General features: G+C 41.2%; 1 protein-coding gene across 4 annotated transcripts; it reads left to right on the forward strand.

Moving 5' to 3' along the window:
• The first annotated feature begins 872 nt into the window (after positions 1 to 872).
• On the forward strand, positions 873 to 15,494 carry HRH1 (histamine receptor H1). Of its 4 annotated transcripts, XM_071755407.1 has the most exons (4): positions 873 to 1,044; positions 2,249 to 2,414; positions 12,240 to 12,423; positions 13,779 to 15,494. In XM_071755407.1, exon 4 carries the CDS (start codon positions 13,883 to 13,885, stop codon positions 15,290 to 15,292), a length of 1,410 nt encoding a protein of 469 aa, XP_071611508.1. In that variant the 5' UTR covers positions 873 to 1,044; positions 2,249 to 2,414; positions 12,240 to 12,423; positions 13,779 to 13,882; the 3' UTR covers positions 15,293 to 15,494. The 4 variants fall into 4 exon arrangements, with proteins under 4 accessions (XP_071611508.1, XP_071611509.1, XP_071611511.1 ...); XM_071755408.1 differs by lacking the exon at positions 2,249 to 2,414; XM_071755409.1 differs by lacking the exon at positions 873 to 1,044 and having other exon boundaries at positions 1,985 to 2,414.
• The last annotated feature ends 1,126 nt before the right edge of the window (positions 15,495 to 16,620 follow it).

A 16,620-nucleotide genomic window follows, 5' to 3' on the forward strand; every position in this document is an offset into this window, starting at 1 on the left:
GTTGCCTTAGCATCAAGAAAGTGTTTTACTACAATCTTCTTCACTGACAAGAGGTGAACATTTTGGCAAAGGATATCATTCTAGATTGAGTGCAGAACATGGGTATTTCCCTCTACTTTCCTGTCAGCTCATGGTGGGATGGTATTGTGCAAAGTTTACAATACCCTTCAGTTTTACAGACAATATGCTTACTAAGTGACTAACAATGCTGTTTGCAAAAACATCATTGCACAAATTTTTTATTACTCACATGGAGCAAAATATTCCCTTTGAATCCACGTAGAGTTTTGTGCAACATCTTTCTAAGCATTTTTAGAAGCAAGGGAAAAATAAACATGATTTTAAAGACAAATTGCTAAGTTAGTTGCTTTCCTCTGGAAAATAATAACCTCTGTGTGCATGTTTAATACAGAGCAGATGTACTGATCATACTTAAGTCATTTTAAATACCCAGTTTAGCAAAGATACCCAATAACGTGTTCTACATTTGACTTTTTCCAGCTCTTAAAACTATTTTTTTAAGACGGCTCCACTAAAAGAAACTACCACATACCAAGCTACTTCAGAACAAGTGCTTGCTCTGAGCTAAAGCCATGGCCCGGCCGCCAGACCCAGTGCCAGGCTCATCACACACCGAGTCTCATTTCTCATCCTCCTCAGGTTCCCAGTGTTACCTCCGACGAACAGATCCCTTAAGGGATGCTTTAGGAGTTCCCCCGCTGCAGGTGGATGTAATCCTTACTTCCACACGTTCTCAGCATACGGGGGTCCCATCCCGCAAGCAGCAGCCAAGGCGTGGGCCCCGCTCGGGGGGCGGTGGCTGTAGTGGCCCCTCCTTGGTGCAGCTCCCGCTCGAGGCCGCCCCCTCCCCGCTCCGGCAGCCCAACACCCGAGGAAGGGCGAAAGTAGCTCCGCAGGAGAGCGGAGTTGGGGCCAGCCCAGCACCAGCGGGACATCCCATCTCATCTCATCCCGGCCCTGCCCAGGGGAGGGACGCGGACACCGAGCGAGGAAGGAGGAGAGGAGCGGCGGGGAGCGTCGCCGGTGAGTGAAGGGAACGGCGGGTCCGGGAATGCGGGAGCGGGGCAGAGGGGGCGGCGGGAGGGCTGCGGGTCCTCGCACTTCCATCCCGGCATTGTCAGAGAGTGTCAGTGCGGAGCAGAGGGGAGGAGAACTGAGGGAGAATGAATCAACGCGCTTCAACTTGAACAACTCTTCCTAAGCATTCTCAAGTTGTGCCAGGGGAGGTTTAGGTTGGACATTAGAAAGAATTTCTTTCTGGAGAGGGTGCTCAGCCATTGGAATGGGCTGCCCAGGGAAGGGGTGGATTCTCCATCCCTGGAGATATTTCAAAAGAGCCTGGATGTGGCACTCAGTGCCATGGGCTGGGAACCACGGGGGGAGTGGATCAAGGGTTGGACTTGATGAGCTCTGAGGTCCCTTCCAACCCAGACCATTCTATGATTCTATGATTAAGAGCACTTTGCAGAAATCGGATACTCCTTACGCAGCTCCTCCCGGCTGCGGGGCGGAGCGGCGGGAGCCGCGGGGTCCGGCACCAGGAGAGAGTCCGGGACGCACGCACAGAGCTCCCACGGAGCCCATCCCGGTAAAAAAAGGTGGACTGGGGCCATGGAAGAAGCTTAACCAGTTCTCGTCCCCAGAGGAGGGGGTTGCGAGTTGCAGTATCGGGCTGCAGGACTCGTCCGGGATGTGTTCGGGTCGGAGAAGAAGGGAAAGAGGTTGGTGAAGTCCGGCGGTTCGGTCACACGGAGCGGGCACACGGGTTACCTAGATGGAGAGGGTTAGGGCGAGCCTCTATCTACCTGCAAAATATTTATGTCCTTATTTTAAACATCTTTCTTTTGACCAATATTAAGTAGCCATAGGTTAAACGGCTGAGAAAAGGAAGGATGGAGGGAGGGTTTGTTGCCTTGGTTTAAGGAAGAAATAGTGACAAACCTGAAGAACGAGCAGCCTGAATGTTAACCCTCGTCCCTTCCTGAAGACAATCAGGTTTGGCAGTGAGGAAAAAAGCCTGGATGCTTCCTTTTCCATACAGATCTTGTGGCATTTCTCAAATACATAGGATCATTAAGAATCATGGAATTATTAAGGCTGGATAAGACCTCTAAGATCATCAAACCCATCACATCCAAAGGGAGGTAATGGGAGTGGGGTCTAGTAGGGCCATAGCCTGCTCCAGTCCTATATTCCTGATGTAGCCTTCCCAGTGTTTCCTTTGCAGACACTGAGCAGCAATGATGGAGAAAGGATCAGTCTTCTTGGATAAGCTGTGTCTGAAGTGTTTGCTGGCCAGGAATCATCATCTCTAGCTATAAGAGACCTTGTGCTTCACCACTTCATCTTGGCTGTCTAGTTCAGCAAGGAAAACTAAAACTGTCTGGAAAAAGGTAGGAGGTTGTTTAAGTCAGATGTATATAAAATCAGATATATATAAAACCAAACTAGGGGAGACTTTGGACATTCAGTGGGTTATTGCCAAAATGTGAAGGAATTCATCATATTGCTACTGGAAGGTTACCAGATGATTAACTAGCTTCCTAATTATATTCCAAGAGAAAAAAAAAAAAAAAAAAAAAAGGTTTTTTACATTTATGTATCTAAATGAGCTGAGACCAAGCCTTTAAGTAATAGTAAAAGGAGACAGTAAATCCTCTCACACCTGCTAGGATTTCTAAACTTGTTTTTGTGATGAAGATTTTCCTACAGTTTAAAAGTACCAGAAGTTCACTTGGGTTGAAATTCAAGTTCATACTGGTAAATCCCCAAAGTAATTTTGTAATGATCAGCACTTCAGTAGCTTCTGGGGGAGCCAGGGGGAGGGAGATTCACAATATTAATCTGATTTTCTTTGATCCTAAAGAAGGGTTCAATCTGGCTTATAAAGTGTTAAAAACACTACTCTGTGGTCTTATTTTTTAAAATAGATCCTGGTAAAGTATTAGGAAGACCTTTGCTATTATTAATTGCAATATTACTGTGAGCATGAACTAATTTGTGCTTATCCTGACCAGACACTACCTTTGGGGCAAGAGGATTGTTAAGATCTTCCCCTCTTTTGAAGAACAGCATTTTTGGATTCTTCAAGATCTACACTAAAAGCTAGAGAAAAGAGAGGACATCTTGAAGGATGTGAATATGAACGTGAGAAATCCATCTTTGTTGAAGCTGAATTACTTCTGTTGTAAAACAGGTTTACTCCCCATCTAGCATTTCCTCAGCATTTGGAGGAGTTATTGACTCTATGGGCTCATCAGCCTTCATGAGTGGTTAATTTATTCTCAATTAGACACTGAAACTTCCTTTATCCAAGCCCAGTTCTTGCTGTTGGAAACCATTAAATCACATAGTAAATAGCAGATGTAGTGTTGGGCTATGCAACCTCAACATTTAAAGGACTAATGACTCCTGTTTGCATACCTTTTTTTTTTTGCTAGTGATCCCAAGTAGTGACTCACCAAGTCACTTGGAAAGAAAGAGTCAGGTCTCAAGATTTGATTGCTATCTCATATGAAAGATGTCCTGTATTAGTGAGCTGGGTTAATGGACTCCAAGAACAGATCCCCAGAGGAAGAGGGAAGATAAGAGTCCTCCAGAACTCCACTACTTAATGACAATAACACTTAAATACTGGTTTGTTGAGAGATCACACCAATAACAAACTTAGATGCTGCGGGTGATGTTTAGGCTAGCAGGGAAAATTAATACCATATCTGGAAGCCTTAGGATTGATGGGTTTTCCCCCAATCTCTGGGCAAAAAAATCCATATATGGGAAATACTACCACAGAAACAACACTGTCTTTTTATCATGGAAAAACTGACATTTACAATGACTTAAACCAGAAAGCTGAGCCACTGGAAGGAGAGTTCAGGATAAGTCTGAGCTTACTTTGAAGGCCAGAACATTCTTTGGAATGTGTCCATCTTCTGTTAGTTCTTCTGGTTTTACAAGTCATAAAATTTAGGCCCAGTGTTCAGCCAGCCAGAGGGGGGAAAAAAAAAAAAAGTTATCCCCTGATAATTTCAGGTTAAAATTTCGATTTGAAAAATACATTTTTTCAGAAAAAAAATTTTAAGTACATGTCACTGTACAATAGTATCTAGAAAATGGTTTAAATGAGTAGTTGATTATACTGCTGACCATATATACATCAACAACAACTTAAACTGAGGAAGGTTCAGTATTAGTAAGTCAAAATGAATGTCCTCTATCATCAGAGGACAGCAGCATCATACAGCTGGGAGGGTGGGGTGGGACAGGGCTCTAGAATAAAACAGAAACACTCCTGTCCAGGAGGTTTCTGAGTCTCACTTCATGCAACCAGCACTTGAAAGATATTGAAGCTATAGTTTCAGACTACCCTGGTTTAGGTGATTCTACTGGAAGTTAAAACATTACATTTGTCTGCCTACTAATGTTGACTCTGCTAAGGGCACTGAATATAAAACCACCTTCTGCTCTGGGTCTGTATTCCTCAGCATGGATTGAAGCTGTCAGTGATACACATTCATTAAGAGTAACCATTAAAAAAAAAAACAACCAAAAACCAAAACAAACCAAACCAAAAAAAAAAAAACCCAAACCAAAACACAACAGCTTTCAAGTTCAATACACAGTTTTGCTGAGGATTCTCTAGATATTCTTCATTTTAAACTATAATCAAGGAAAAAAAGTTTAGCTGCTTTCTTAGGATGAGTAGATTCCAGGGATAACCTAGCTGTATATAGCTAAATATTGCTGCCAGATTAGATGACATTTTTAGGATGCTTGTTGGATAATTGTTCACGAGCTTTATTCACTGAGCCAAAGGAGATGGATCTAATAATATCAATGTACTAGAAGAAATCCAAGTTCATTATAGTATCAAATGTAATTTGATGGGTTTAATTTTTATTTGTTACTCCTGGAATTCACTATTCCATTTGTGGGCTTCCACCCCCCCTTCTTTTCATCAAAGTAGCTAAAATTTCCATCTGTTGGTGTGGTTTGGTTTTGTTTGGGGTTTTTGTGGTCATTTTTTTTTCCCTCAAGTGTTTTCAGAAATAACCTTAACCTGACAAGTATTCAACTGTATTCCTGTAAATGAAGACTCTCTGGATTATGAATCACATCCAGCCATTTTTCTTAAATAATTAGTGTTTCCCTAGCCAGTGTTCTGTCAGTAGTTCAATGCCAGCAGATATTGAATATTTTTTTCCTGATACTTTTCATGTAGCTCTCACATGAATCATACAGACAACCTATTAAGTTCCCCTCTCCTCAGAAGAAAGGGCTGAGGGAGGATCAGGAAAGACCTGGTAAAGTTCAGGGAAGCTGAAAGTAGAGGACTTAAAGAGGAGAACTTCATGGCTTTGGAACAAAGCAGGATGTATTAAAATGCACAGGAAAATACAGCTTTCTTGTACTCTTCCTTTGTTTTCCCTGCCTGATTTCAGTGATTGATTTATGTCTCCAGGAGTTACAGAACACTGTTGAATATGCATCAGCATTGGAACAATGAAAATTCAGATAAGCAGAATATGATTTGGAACATACAAATGCCAGTGCAGAGATAACAGAGATGCTCTGTCCTTCATTATGTATGGAGGAACAATGCTCCCAGACAGTCAATTTTCAAATGTCAAAAAAAATTATGTTAAGAACCTAGAACAATTTCATGGATTTGTAGAAGCTGTGTAAACCTGCAGAACTCTGTAACCCACTTGGACAAGAGGTGATATGCAGTGAAATTGGTGCCATAAGTGCACCAGGGAAAAAATTCTGAAGGGACATAGGGGCAAACAGTATGTGAAATCTGAGATATTATGATAAAGATTTTATAGATAAGAGCATAGTCAGATTAAGATGTCATGCCACAAACAGTAGCCTTTCTTTAGAGAAAATAATACTAAACATTGTCTTTCCCCTTCACTACTAATCACCAAGCCTTGAGTAGTTATGTAATATTTTAGGAGTCTTTCAGCTCGTAGCCATTCTACACCAAAGTTCACAGCACTGAATTTGGTTTTGGTGTTTAACTTTCTATCTCAGCTTGACCTCTTCATATTTAAATTATTACTTAACATTAATATGTATGCTCATCTGTGCAAATTAATTAGGCCATGCTTTAGTTTTATGCTCATACAATTAATGTTACTATTGCCATTATCTTCTGCTCATACAAGGATTTCTCTACACAGTAAAGCATTTTAGATGCACATCAAGCTTTACTTTTTGGGTGTATACCTTGTATAGTAAAGGTAACTGTCTTTTGAGCAAATACTTGATATTTTGCTATATATTGTATAATATTTATGTCCTTAGAAAAACACATGTTTGTATTGTGGAGTCAGTTTCCATTTTTGACACATTGCCACTGCCCTAAGAACATGCTTTCCAGTCACCACTTTCTTAGGTTTAGTGGGGGTTTTTTTATGTATCCTGTAAACAATACCTAGCACATACCTCTGGGTTCTCATATTCTCAGCATCATATATGAACCAGATGGTCAAAGTCTAGGAAGATCAAATACTTAAATGTATTTAAAAAAAAAAAAAAAAAAAAAGGCAGAAAACAGACACAGGTGCATATAGAAAATACCAAAACCAGAATGAGCTTTTCCCCAGGACAGACTCTCTCTCAAGGAAAACAGCTTGGATGTTGCTCTGGATATTTTAGTGCCAGCAAGAACAGTGATCAGTCTTCACTCAAGAGCTGGCCTTTACAGCACAAGTTTGTTTTGAAGCCAACCTCTTGTTTGGCAGTGCCCAACAACAGAAACTTCAAGACTGGATGGAAGGATGCAAAGTCAGTATCAGCTGCAGTTAAATAACTGGGTTGTATTAGATTTATTTCGTAATATTTATTTTACAAGGTGTTTCTCCCTATAGGTGAGCCATAAGCCAGTAGTAAATCATGCTTTTCATGCCAAATGGCTTCAAATCAGTATCCTTGTGGCTGAAGTAGCAAACATGGCAAACTTTGAATTGCTTGAGAGTGAAGCTGCACTTGTACCCTGAAGTCCTAAGCTTCCATATTTTAGAGAAATAATTTGCTTTTGACAGGTTATACAAATTTGTCTATTTCTACTTTGATGTTTATTGATAAAAACATGTAATGTAACTTCTCAGTTAAGTTGGAAAGTGACTGAGCACCCTGCCATGCCAGAGAAGTACACTGGTTAATTCTGGGACTGAATCCTCCCAGGTATGAGCAGCACAGCATGCTGTTTTCAAGTGGAAAGGGTATGAGCTCAGCAAAGCTACACTGCTGTAGTATCCCAAACAGAACTGTCTACAGACCTATTTTGGGCTGGGTTTGGGTTTTTCAGTGGCAAAGTTTTATATTGATGCTGTGGCTACTTGTAAAGGATGTCTGAGAAACCTGTCAGTGGGAAAGTGAGCACGTTTGTTCTCACTGCACAAGACAAAAAGCTGAGTTTTCCTTCCCTGCCTCTCTCCCCAGAAACACAATTAGGAGTTGCCCAGGGATATCAGACTGCAAATGAAGTGGAAGCCTAGAGGTGGGATCCAGTACAGTGTATTCTTAATCCAAGGAAGAGAACAGCACACCAGTAAGTGGGAGGAATGGTCAGAATGCCAGAGGAGGCAGCTGTTCCTGGAAGAGACAAGGCTTCCCCCAAGCAGACACACAACAGCACCTTCCTCATGATCTGAGCTCAGACAGTGCAGAGGGGACTCAGATTCAAATACTCAACCTCCCCACAAAATTTAATGCTTGCTACAAAAAGCTAAGGACTCATGCTTGCAACACAGAGGACAGCATTACTGTATTGCATGATTTGTTATTCATGCTAAAACTTCATTTCAGAAGGCTGTGGAGGTCTAAGCTTTTTGCTGGTAGACAGGCAGAACTGTAGATAATGTCATTCCTGCTAAAACCAGGAGCCCCAGCCAAGTAAAAGCAGAAAGATAAACAATCAGAAAAATTTGTGTTGACAGCAGCATACAGACTGCCAATCTGATTGATGCATCTGGCTGTAGAAGTAACTGCTGTGATTCTGTAAAAACTAAAACTTGAAAATATCAAGTGTAATCAAGTCAAGCAGCATCTAAAAGCCCCAAATGAACTTGCATTTACATTTTCAAGTTTTTATTGAATTATGCCTCACTTGAGGAAACTGGATGTAGTACTTCCTCAATTAAATAAAAGCAGAAGTATTTACTGGTAATCATGGCAGTCTGTATCCTAATATCTAGATATAAAAAAATAAATTAGCACTAGCACAGTAGAACCACTGTACTGAAACATTTTTACACAAGCAAGTTAGAAATTCAGTATATCATACAGTTATAAATATTCCTTTTTTCCTTGAAGGACTTGACAAAGTTACTTAAAAACTTCAAGTTCCCTTCACAATAAACTCTGCATTCTGTCTTTCTGTTGTTCATAAGATCTGCTTGCTATCCTTAGAATACCCAAGTTAAAGTAGTAAGGATAAATTTGGTGTCACAGCCCAGGCCACAGCTGAGCAATTTAGCTCCTGTATAAAAGGGCAGAAGTGACCACCTTGCTCTACTCCCTCTGCAATAAATACTGCAGGTAAGTTGTTCCTCACTCACCCTTCTGAGCACACTGACATTCAGAGCAAATGCCCCTTCCTAGGGCATCCAGCTCCTTCAACCAGTGTGCAGAGCACCAGTCCAACAACTCAGACAGCAACTTGTTCTCTGCAGCCCTGCCTTTAAGGTACATTTCAGCACATCTGCACTAATGTCCATCTGCTACATTAGTTCTGGCTTCATCTTTTCCTAAGACAGCATATACATCAAAAAGCACTGAAAATTCCCTGCCAACAAATACAGGACTATAAGTTCATGCAAAACTAGATAGCCAGATGTCCAAATATGTTGGTAAAGTGTTTTTTCACACAAAGGAGTTGTAATGTAAACAAAAAAAAAGTAATGACAGGTCAAGCTGGGTTGTGTTTTCATAAAGGAGAAGATTAATTTATAACTATCCTTAAAATAGGTGTGTGGGGGGGAAAGAGGAAAATTTAAGAAGTTTTACAAAACTTGACTGGTTAGACTAAAGCTTCATTCAGAGAATGATTTCAGACTACCTGGAAAAGACAACTCAAGCATGTGTGGAATCTAATCTGTTTTTGATAGTGATAGACACTTTTCTGAAAACAAAGCCTGGTCCTTCCTGAACTAAGGCACTGGGTCATTTGAATGGCAACAGTAGACAGCTTATCAAGGTTTTCTTCATTAGCTATTTATCAGAATTATTCCTTTAATCTTGGCAGGCATTGCCTAAGGGTTGCTTTCTTACAGAGAAGAAGTGAATCTTAAGAGAAGAAAATTAATCAAACCTCTAATGTGCTAATACTTTCAACACCAAAAGAATATATTTTTTAAATACACTAGAAACAAATAGATTTCTTATGTGTATGTTATGGGTTATCTGGAATCAGATCTTACCTTCTGCTTTGAACATACTCTGATGAGCAAGAATTTTGTTTTAGCCTGTGCTTTTCCTGCTGTAGCTTCTTTAAAACCTATCCATAAGAGAGATTCAGCATCTGTTTCTAGAAACCTACTCCCACTTAGTCAGGACTTAATAGGTTGCACCTGCACTAATGAGTCAGTGAGGCAGCCACTTAGCATCTCCCAGTAGACTCCTGAGCTTTGGAAGAATTATCACTGTGATACAATAACAAACACATCACAACTGCTTACTTCCCTCCTAGAAAAGCCTGTTACAGGCACTAAAAACTAAAGAAAGTATTTCATGGTCAGGGTTTAGAAATCCCAAAGGACAATCCAAGACCTTAGGCTGATTGTTTTCTTTAAAATCTGTTCTGTATTAGTGAGCTTTGGCTGAGTGTAATGACACTTAAACCATCCAAGTATTAGAACACAGATATTCAGTATTGTAACTGTTCCTTTATTTGAAGCTTGAGTTACAGATAAGGAATTAAACCTCCTCAACAGGGGTACCTGTCCCACAGACTGTCTACAGCCACTACAAAATGGTGTGTGCCTCCATGAGGAGCAAGAAGCTGTTAATGCAGATCCCAGTGCTCTCCTGATTATGAACTGCTGATGATATTTGGTACCATCACTGCAAATGATGATGGGAGGAAGTTTAAGGAAAAAAACTGTAAATTCAGTATTCGCTAGAGCATAGAGCAGGGGATCAGTGAACTTTATGATATGAAGCAAGGCTTGTTATTTTCTAGTTATGTTTCACTGGGGAAAATTTTGTAGCAAACCTGCTCATTCTAGCCCAGAGTGGCAATCGAGTAGCAGTGTGATGAAGGCTTAGTGGCCAAGACTGTGACACAAGAGCCAGAGCTCCAAACACAGCAGTATTAGAGGGCACTGACCTATAACATTTCTGCAACACTGAAACATTTCTATACTCCCATTTTGTGTGCAGTCACCTTAGCTTAGCAGAAGCTCACTGTTTTCTCTTGTACTGCTCTGCTGGGCTCTGCAGGGGAGAGAGATGTAGGACCTCTGCAATTTACTCCTTATCAAAAGGGACATGGATAAGATGCACAAAGGCTCCTGTGTTGGAAGCCTTATGGGCCCTTAGAAGATTGAAGAAAGCCACCAGTTTCTCTTTCCTATCCACATAAGGATGTGGGATTGCAGGTATGGTGCCAAATGCCAATCCCAACTTAAGGAGAATCCTGCATGATCTGAAAGATCTGGAGCAGAAGCAGCAGCAGTGGATCATGCAAAGGCAACAGTGACTTTCTGCTCTATTCTAAACACTTTGTGGCCAACTCAGCTCCTTGTTACATCTTTTTAATGGATTCAGAGATACCATTTGGACTCAAATAAAACTAGACAGGTAGTAAGTATGTGCTGAGTACACAACTTCCCTGCTGAGGGCACCTCTTAGAGTGGATCCTTTTCTCATCAGCACACTCCAAAACATGAGTTGCCCAGAGCCTCACAATACTGTCCCTGGTGGGATAATACTCACAAAATCAGGGTTTTTAAAGATCATGAATATGTGAAAAGCAGAAATTGTTCAATAGGGAAAATGTAGTGTTACTGTAAACTTCAATATCCTCATCCTGCCTCAAGATCTACTTCCTTTAGACTAGAGCAAAAGGTTCTTACAAGCCCATTTAATTTTGTAGATGTTTGTTACTGTGTATAGTCCCACTCCAGCCATACCCTGTAATGGGTACTTCTTACAATGGAAGATGTCAGAAGGTCCAAGCCAAACCAAGCTGCTTGCGTTGCATTAAAGTTAAAAAAAAAATATATATATTCTAAATCAACACTGCTTGTCTGCAGTGTCTGGATGGATGCAGACACAAAGTGTAGATGGAAAAAAAAAAAACCAACAGAGTGGTCAGGACAGTGTTTGAAAAGCAAAGCAGCCTTGGCTAATTTTAGAACTAACATTACTGTGTGATGTTTAGCAGACCATTTTTAACCTGTTCCTTAATTTCACTTTTAAATTTAATAGTACAAGGACAGCTCTCTATGACACAGAAAAGAGAAAATCCATCAGGTACTATTAACTGTTCAAATGTGAAAATTGTAAGACAGAATAACTACAACTCTGGAGTACTTATACACATTAGCATGTGTATTTTTAAAACAGAAAATGCATTACCCTGATTTTTTTCTGTTCTTAGCTTTCCCAAAGATTTACATCTCATGCCATCATTCTTGGATTCTTATAGCCTGGATAAGTTCTTCCAAAACAAAATTAAAAGCTTTGTCATCTAATAAAAGACATTTTAATTCCAGCCTGTGGTGAAAAACTAGACCTTTGTGCCTTTTTTTGGAGCAAATGTACTCCAGATCAAGTTCTGCAGGCTACTTCTAAATCCCACCCTATCTCACTGCACCAGTGCTAACAAGAAAGTCTGAGGAGCAGTCAACACCATTTACTGTATTCTGCTCTATGTTTTATTCTATAAATAACTGAGGAGAGCTGTCTAGCCAGATACCTTTCTTTGCTGTTATTCTTTTTGTTGGAGATTTAGAGTCACCTTCTCTCCTTTTATTTTGCCAGAATCTGAACGAAAATATGTGGGGGTAAAGATCAATCATTTATGAGGTCTCTGAAGCAATTAACATAACTTCTTGACTTGAGCATGCCCCACATACTTAACTCCAGCAGAGATTACAGTGGGTAGCTGGGGAAATAAAGGCATTGAGAGACTGGGATATAACCATTTCCCAGCACCAGGCACGTTTAAGATCCATGGAGTAATCTGTGTTTTCATTCTCAAACAGGAGATTCTTGAGACCACTCTGATCTTCTGACGTCTGTGACTTGCTGCCACTGAAAAACTACACAGAACCCAAAGACTGTACAGAACACAGAATTGCAGAGTGCAGCTCACAGTGTAGCTATTTGCTCTGCCTATGGATGCCACTGCCACCATGCACACATCTTCTTTAATGATACCAGGCATTTGTAAGTAGAGCTTAAGGAAGATGGAATTTGACCTCTTGTAAGAAAGCAAACATTTTAGCTTCAACCCAGATTACTGGAATAAGAAAGAGAGAAGTTTACTGTGAAATACTGAATAAATTAATTATTGAATTTTACTATGAAATGTTGAATAATCTATTGCATTGTGCTGCTTTGACCATGTTTAGAATAACAAGAAGTCCCATACGGATCTCTCAGTGTTAAGTTGTGTAAATACTTTGAGCTGATACCTCTACAGTCTCAGTTTCCTTCCACATTACTGTTAGAGATTTACCAGAACATAAACTCAGACAAGCACTAGAGGAGAAAAAGGGCAGAAAATATGTATCACTTTCACAGGCATTTTTCTTGTGTAGCCTGGAGACAGAATTCATCAACTGATCATATGCTCCAAGACTTAAAATATAATAATTTTCTTTACATTCTCATTTGGATAATTCATGAAGTTAGAAGTTGGGAGGCAGAAGATACCAAAGAGAGTATCAAATAGAATTTCTAGATAATGGACTAGCTTATCTACTCAACTTTGGAAAGGTGCTTTTCTTACCCCTACATTCCCTTTCTTCCTTTACCCTTTCATTGACAATACTTAAGTTACTATGCTTGTGTTACAAAATATATTTTACAGTCAAAGGCTATGATCTCAAAATATAACCTCTCTGGTCACAAGTGTGCACCTCTAGTGGTTTCCTGATGCAGAACAAGTCACTATAAAGCTACACACCACTGTGTCTGTACAAATGAAATCTGCCACTCTTTGGTAAGACCTGCAAAATAGTCTGTATTGGCTAGAAGACAAGCCTGGTTGGAATATCTTGTCAGTTGCCATCTTATGCTACCCCTATTATTGGTGGATAATTAAATCCAACTGCTGTATTCTTAAAGTATTAGATGTAATTTGTGAACAAACACTGCTTTTTAAAAAACTGTTTAGTACGATGTATGCTAATTAGATTTTTATTAACAAGTGGTTTGACAATAAGTGGTTTGGCAATAAGTAGTGGTTTTAAAGTGGTTTGGCAATAAGTAGTTTATGTTATGGCTCGTGATCTGCTATTAATGACATACAAGAAATTCAAACAGCAATGACTGAAATCCCCAGGTTCTGGGGGCAGAACTTCATGAAGTCCCATGAAACACCATTCTGGATTGGTTCATGGAGCTTCTTCCAGCTCTTTTCATAGAACATATCTTAAATTACCCATCTGTAGACTGTTCTGAAAATTACTTATTTAGGGAAGTCCTAAAAGGGAAAAAGCTAAGATCAAGCACAGATTAGTTTCACCGTTTTATTTTAGTGCTACAGTGATTGAGCATATTTCTTTTCTTTTTTATAGTTCAAAGCAATCTGGCACATTTTCATCCAGGAGTGTAAACCAAGACTGAATTTCCAAGACCCGGACATCTTCTTGGATTTTTATTCTGTGTTCTTGTGCACAAGATGTCAGGAAACACAACAGAAAGCTCAACTACCCCTCACCCAGCTCTAGGTGTGCTACTGGGAAGCATTTCACTGACCACTATTGTCATGAACATCTTAGTACTGTATGCTGTGAAAACTGAAAAGAAACTGCAAACAGTTGGCAATTTATACATTGTCAGCCTCTCTGTTGCAGATCTTGTTGTTGGTGCAGCTGTTATGCCCCTGAATGCTGTTTATCTCCTAAGGCAGAAGTGGACTCTGGGCTTAGCAGCCTGTTCATTCTGGCTGTCAATGGATTATGTGGCCAGTACTGCATCCATTTTCAACCTCTTCATATTGTGTGTTGACCGGTACCGTTCAGTTCAGCAGCCACTGAAATATCTCAAGTACAGAACAAAAATGAGAGCACTGCTAATGATTTTAGGGGCTTGGCTACTCTCTTTCATGTGGGTCATTCCAATTCTAGGCTGGCACGTTTTTGCTAATAATGGGAATAGGACAGTAGACAAGAATACGTGTGAAACTGAATTCCATGGTGTCACCTGGTTTAAGGTGTTGACAGCCATTGTCAATTTCTACCTACCCTCTCTCATGATGTTGTGGCTCTACTACAGAATATTCAGAGCTGTTCGAAAACACTGTCAGCACCGAGACCTGATCGATGGATCATACCACTCCTTCTCAGAAAAAAACAACATACACCATCGTAAGACAAAGGATGAGGAAAAGATCTGCCTCCAGAAGCAAATCTTAGATGAGAATGCTCCTCCCAAAGAGAAGCAAAGCTCCCCTCAGCCCAAAAATACGGAGGCAGAGCTTCATCTCAGTAATCCTGACAAGCCTTCAAGTTGCAAGAGCAATAGGAAAGTCTCTCTCTGTTTTCCTCTCACCACTGCCCAGTCTGAGCCAGGCCTGGATAAAGCAGGACAGAAGTGTGTGTGTGTACCAAAAGAGAACAAAAATGAAGAGGAGCCTTGCTCACAAGACAGTGATGTAAGTGATGCATCAGACAACCATACTTACTCAGAGGAGGTATCCAGTAGAGTGCTCGCCAATCCCAACCCTGCAAGTGCCTGCAGTCCTCAGGGAAAGACCGGGAACCGGGATTTCCGAGGGCTGACCTGCCTGAGGAAAACCTGGCAGAGTCTGCATTCCCATTCCAAAAGGCAAATTCAAGGACTGCACAGGAGCAGGGAAAGGAAAGCAGCTAAGCAGTTAGGGGTAATAATGGCAGCCTTTATGTTGTGCTGGATTCCCTATTTTGTATTATTTATGGTAATAGCTTTCCATGGCCATAAACAATATTTGAACTGGCGCATGTTCACTATCTGGCTTGGCTATGTGAACTCCACCTTAAATCCATTCCTCTATCCTCTTTGTAACCAGAATTTCAAAAAGACATTCAAAAAGATCCTTCACATTCCCTGATGCTGGTCCCGGTTTTCTGAACCAGAAAGCAGCTCAAGAGTTCATAGAATCATAGAATCATAGAATTAGCTGGGTTGGAAGGGACCTCAGAGATCATCAAGTCCAACCCTTGACCCACCGGTGCGGTTGCTAGACCATGGCACTGAGTGCCACATCCAGGCTCTTTTTAAATGTCTCCAGGGATGGAGAATCCACCACCTCACCGGGCAGCCCATTCCATTGCCTGATCACCCTCTCCGTAAAAAAATTCTTTCTGATATCCAGCCTAAATCTCCCCTGGCACAACTTAAGACTGTGTCCTCTTGTCTTGTTGAAAGTCGCCTGGGAAAAGAGCCCAACCCCCCCCGGCTCCATCCTCCTTTCAGGGAGTTGTAGAGAGCGACGAGGTCTCCCCTGAGCCTCCTCTTCTTCAGGCTGAACAGCCCCAGCTCTCTCAGCCTCTCTTCATAGGGCCTGTGCTCGAGTCCCTTTACCAGCCTGGTTGCCCTCCTTTGGACCTGTTCCAGGACCTCGATATCCTTCCTGAACTGAGGGGCCCAGAACTGGACACAGGACTCAAGCTGTGGCCTCCTCAGGGCTGAGCACAGGGGCAGAATCCCTTCCCTGGACCTGCTGGCCACGCTGTTCCTGAGCCAGCCCAGGATGCCATTGGCCTTCTTGGCCACCTGGGCACACTGCTGCCTCCTCTTCAGCTTCCTGGCAATCCAGACTCCCAGCTCCCTTTCTGCCACTCTGTGCCCAGCCTGGAGCTCCCCATGGGGTTGTTGTGTTGAACCTCATCCTGTTGGGATCAGCCCAGCTCTCCAGTCTGTCCAGGTCCCTCTGCAGAGCCCTCCTGCCTTCTGGCTGGTCCACACTTCCCCCCAGCTTGGTGTCACCTGCGAATTTGCTGATGATGGACTCAATCCCCTCATCTAAGTCATCGATAAAGATATTAAACAGTACTGGGCCCAACACTGATCCCTGGAGTTCAACCAGGCAAACAGTTTCAAGCAACATATTCCAGTTTCAAAGACTAACAACGTGGATAATTAGAAGACTGCAAAATTGTAATTTATAAACCAGTGCTAGTAAAAGTGGGAAGGATGTGTTTTACAGCTTTAACACATTGGAAGATGTTTCAGATCAGGAATCTGGAAAGCTCAGAGGCAATCTCAGAACTGTGCTGCACACATTTTACAATTTGAGATAGCCTATTTCATTATGTAGAACAAAAAATGGAGAACTTCAGTGCTTATAAATTATTCAACTCTAGAAAAGGAAGAAATAGAAGAAGGTTTCTGTGATTGGTTATATATCTTTCTCTTTCAGCTTACTCCATTAAACAC

Source organism: Heliangelus exortis, chromosome 12 (genome assembly GCF_036169615.1).
Source record: "Heliangelus exortis chromosome 12, bHelExo1.hap1, whole genome shotgun sequence".
NCBI classification, from domain to species: Eukaryota; Metazoa; Chordata; class Aves; order Apodiformes; family Trochilidae; genus Heliangelus; species Heliangelus exortis.

Excerpts from the sequence above, each read along its gene's own strand:
- HRH1 (XM_071755407.1), top strand. The coding sequence starts at position 13,883 with ATGTCAGGAAACACAACAGAAAGCTCAACTACCCCTCACCCAGCTCTA.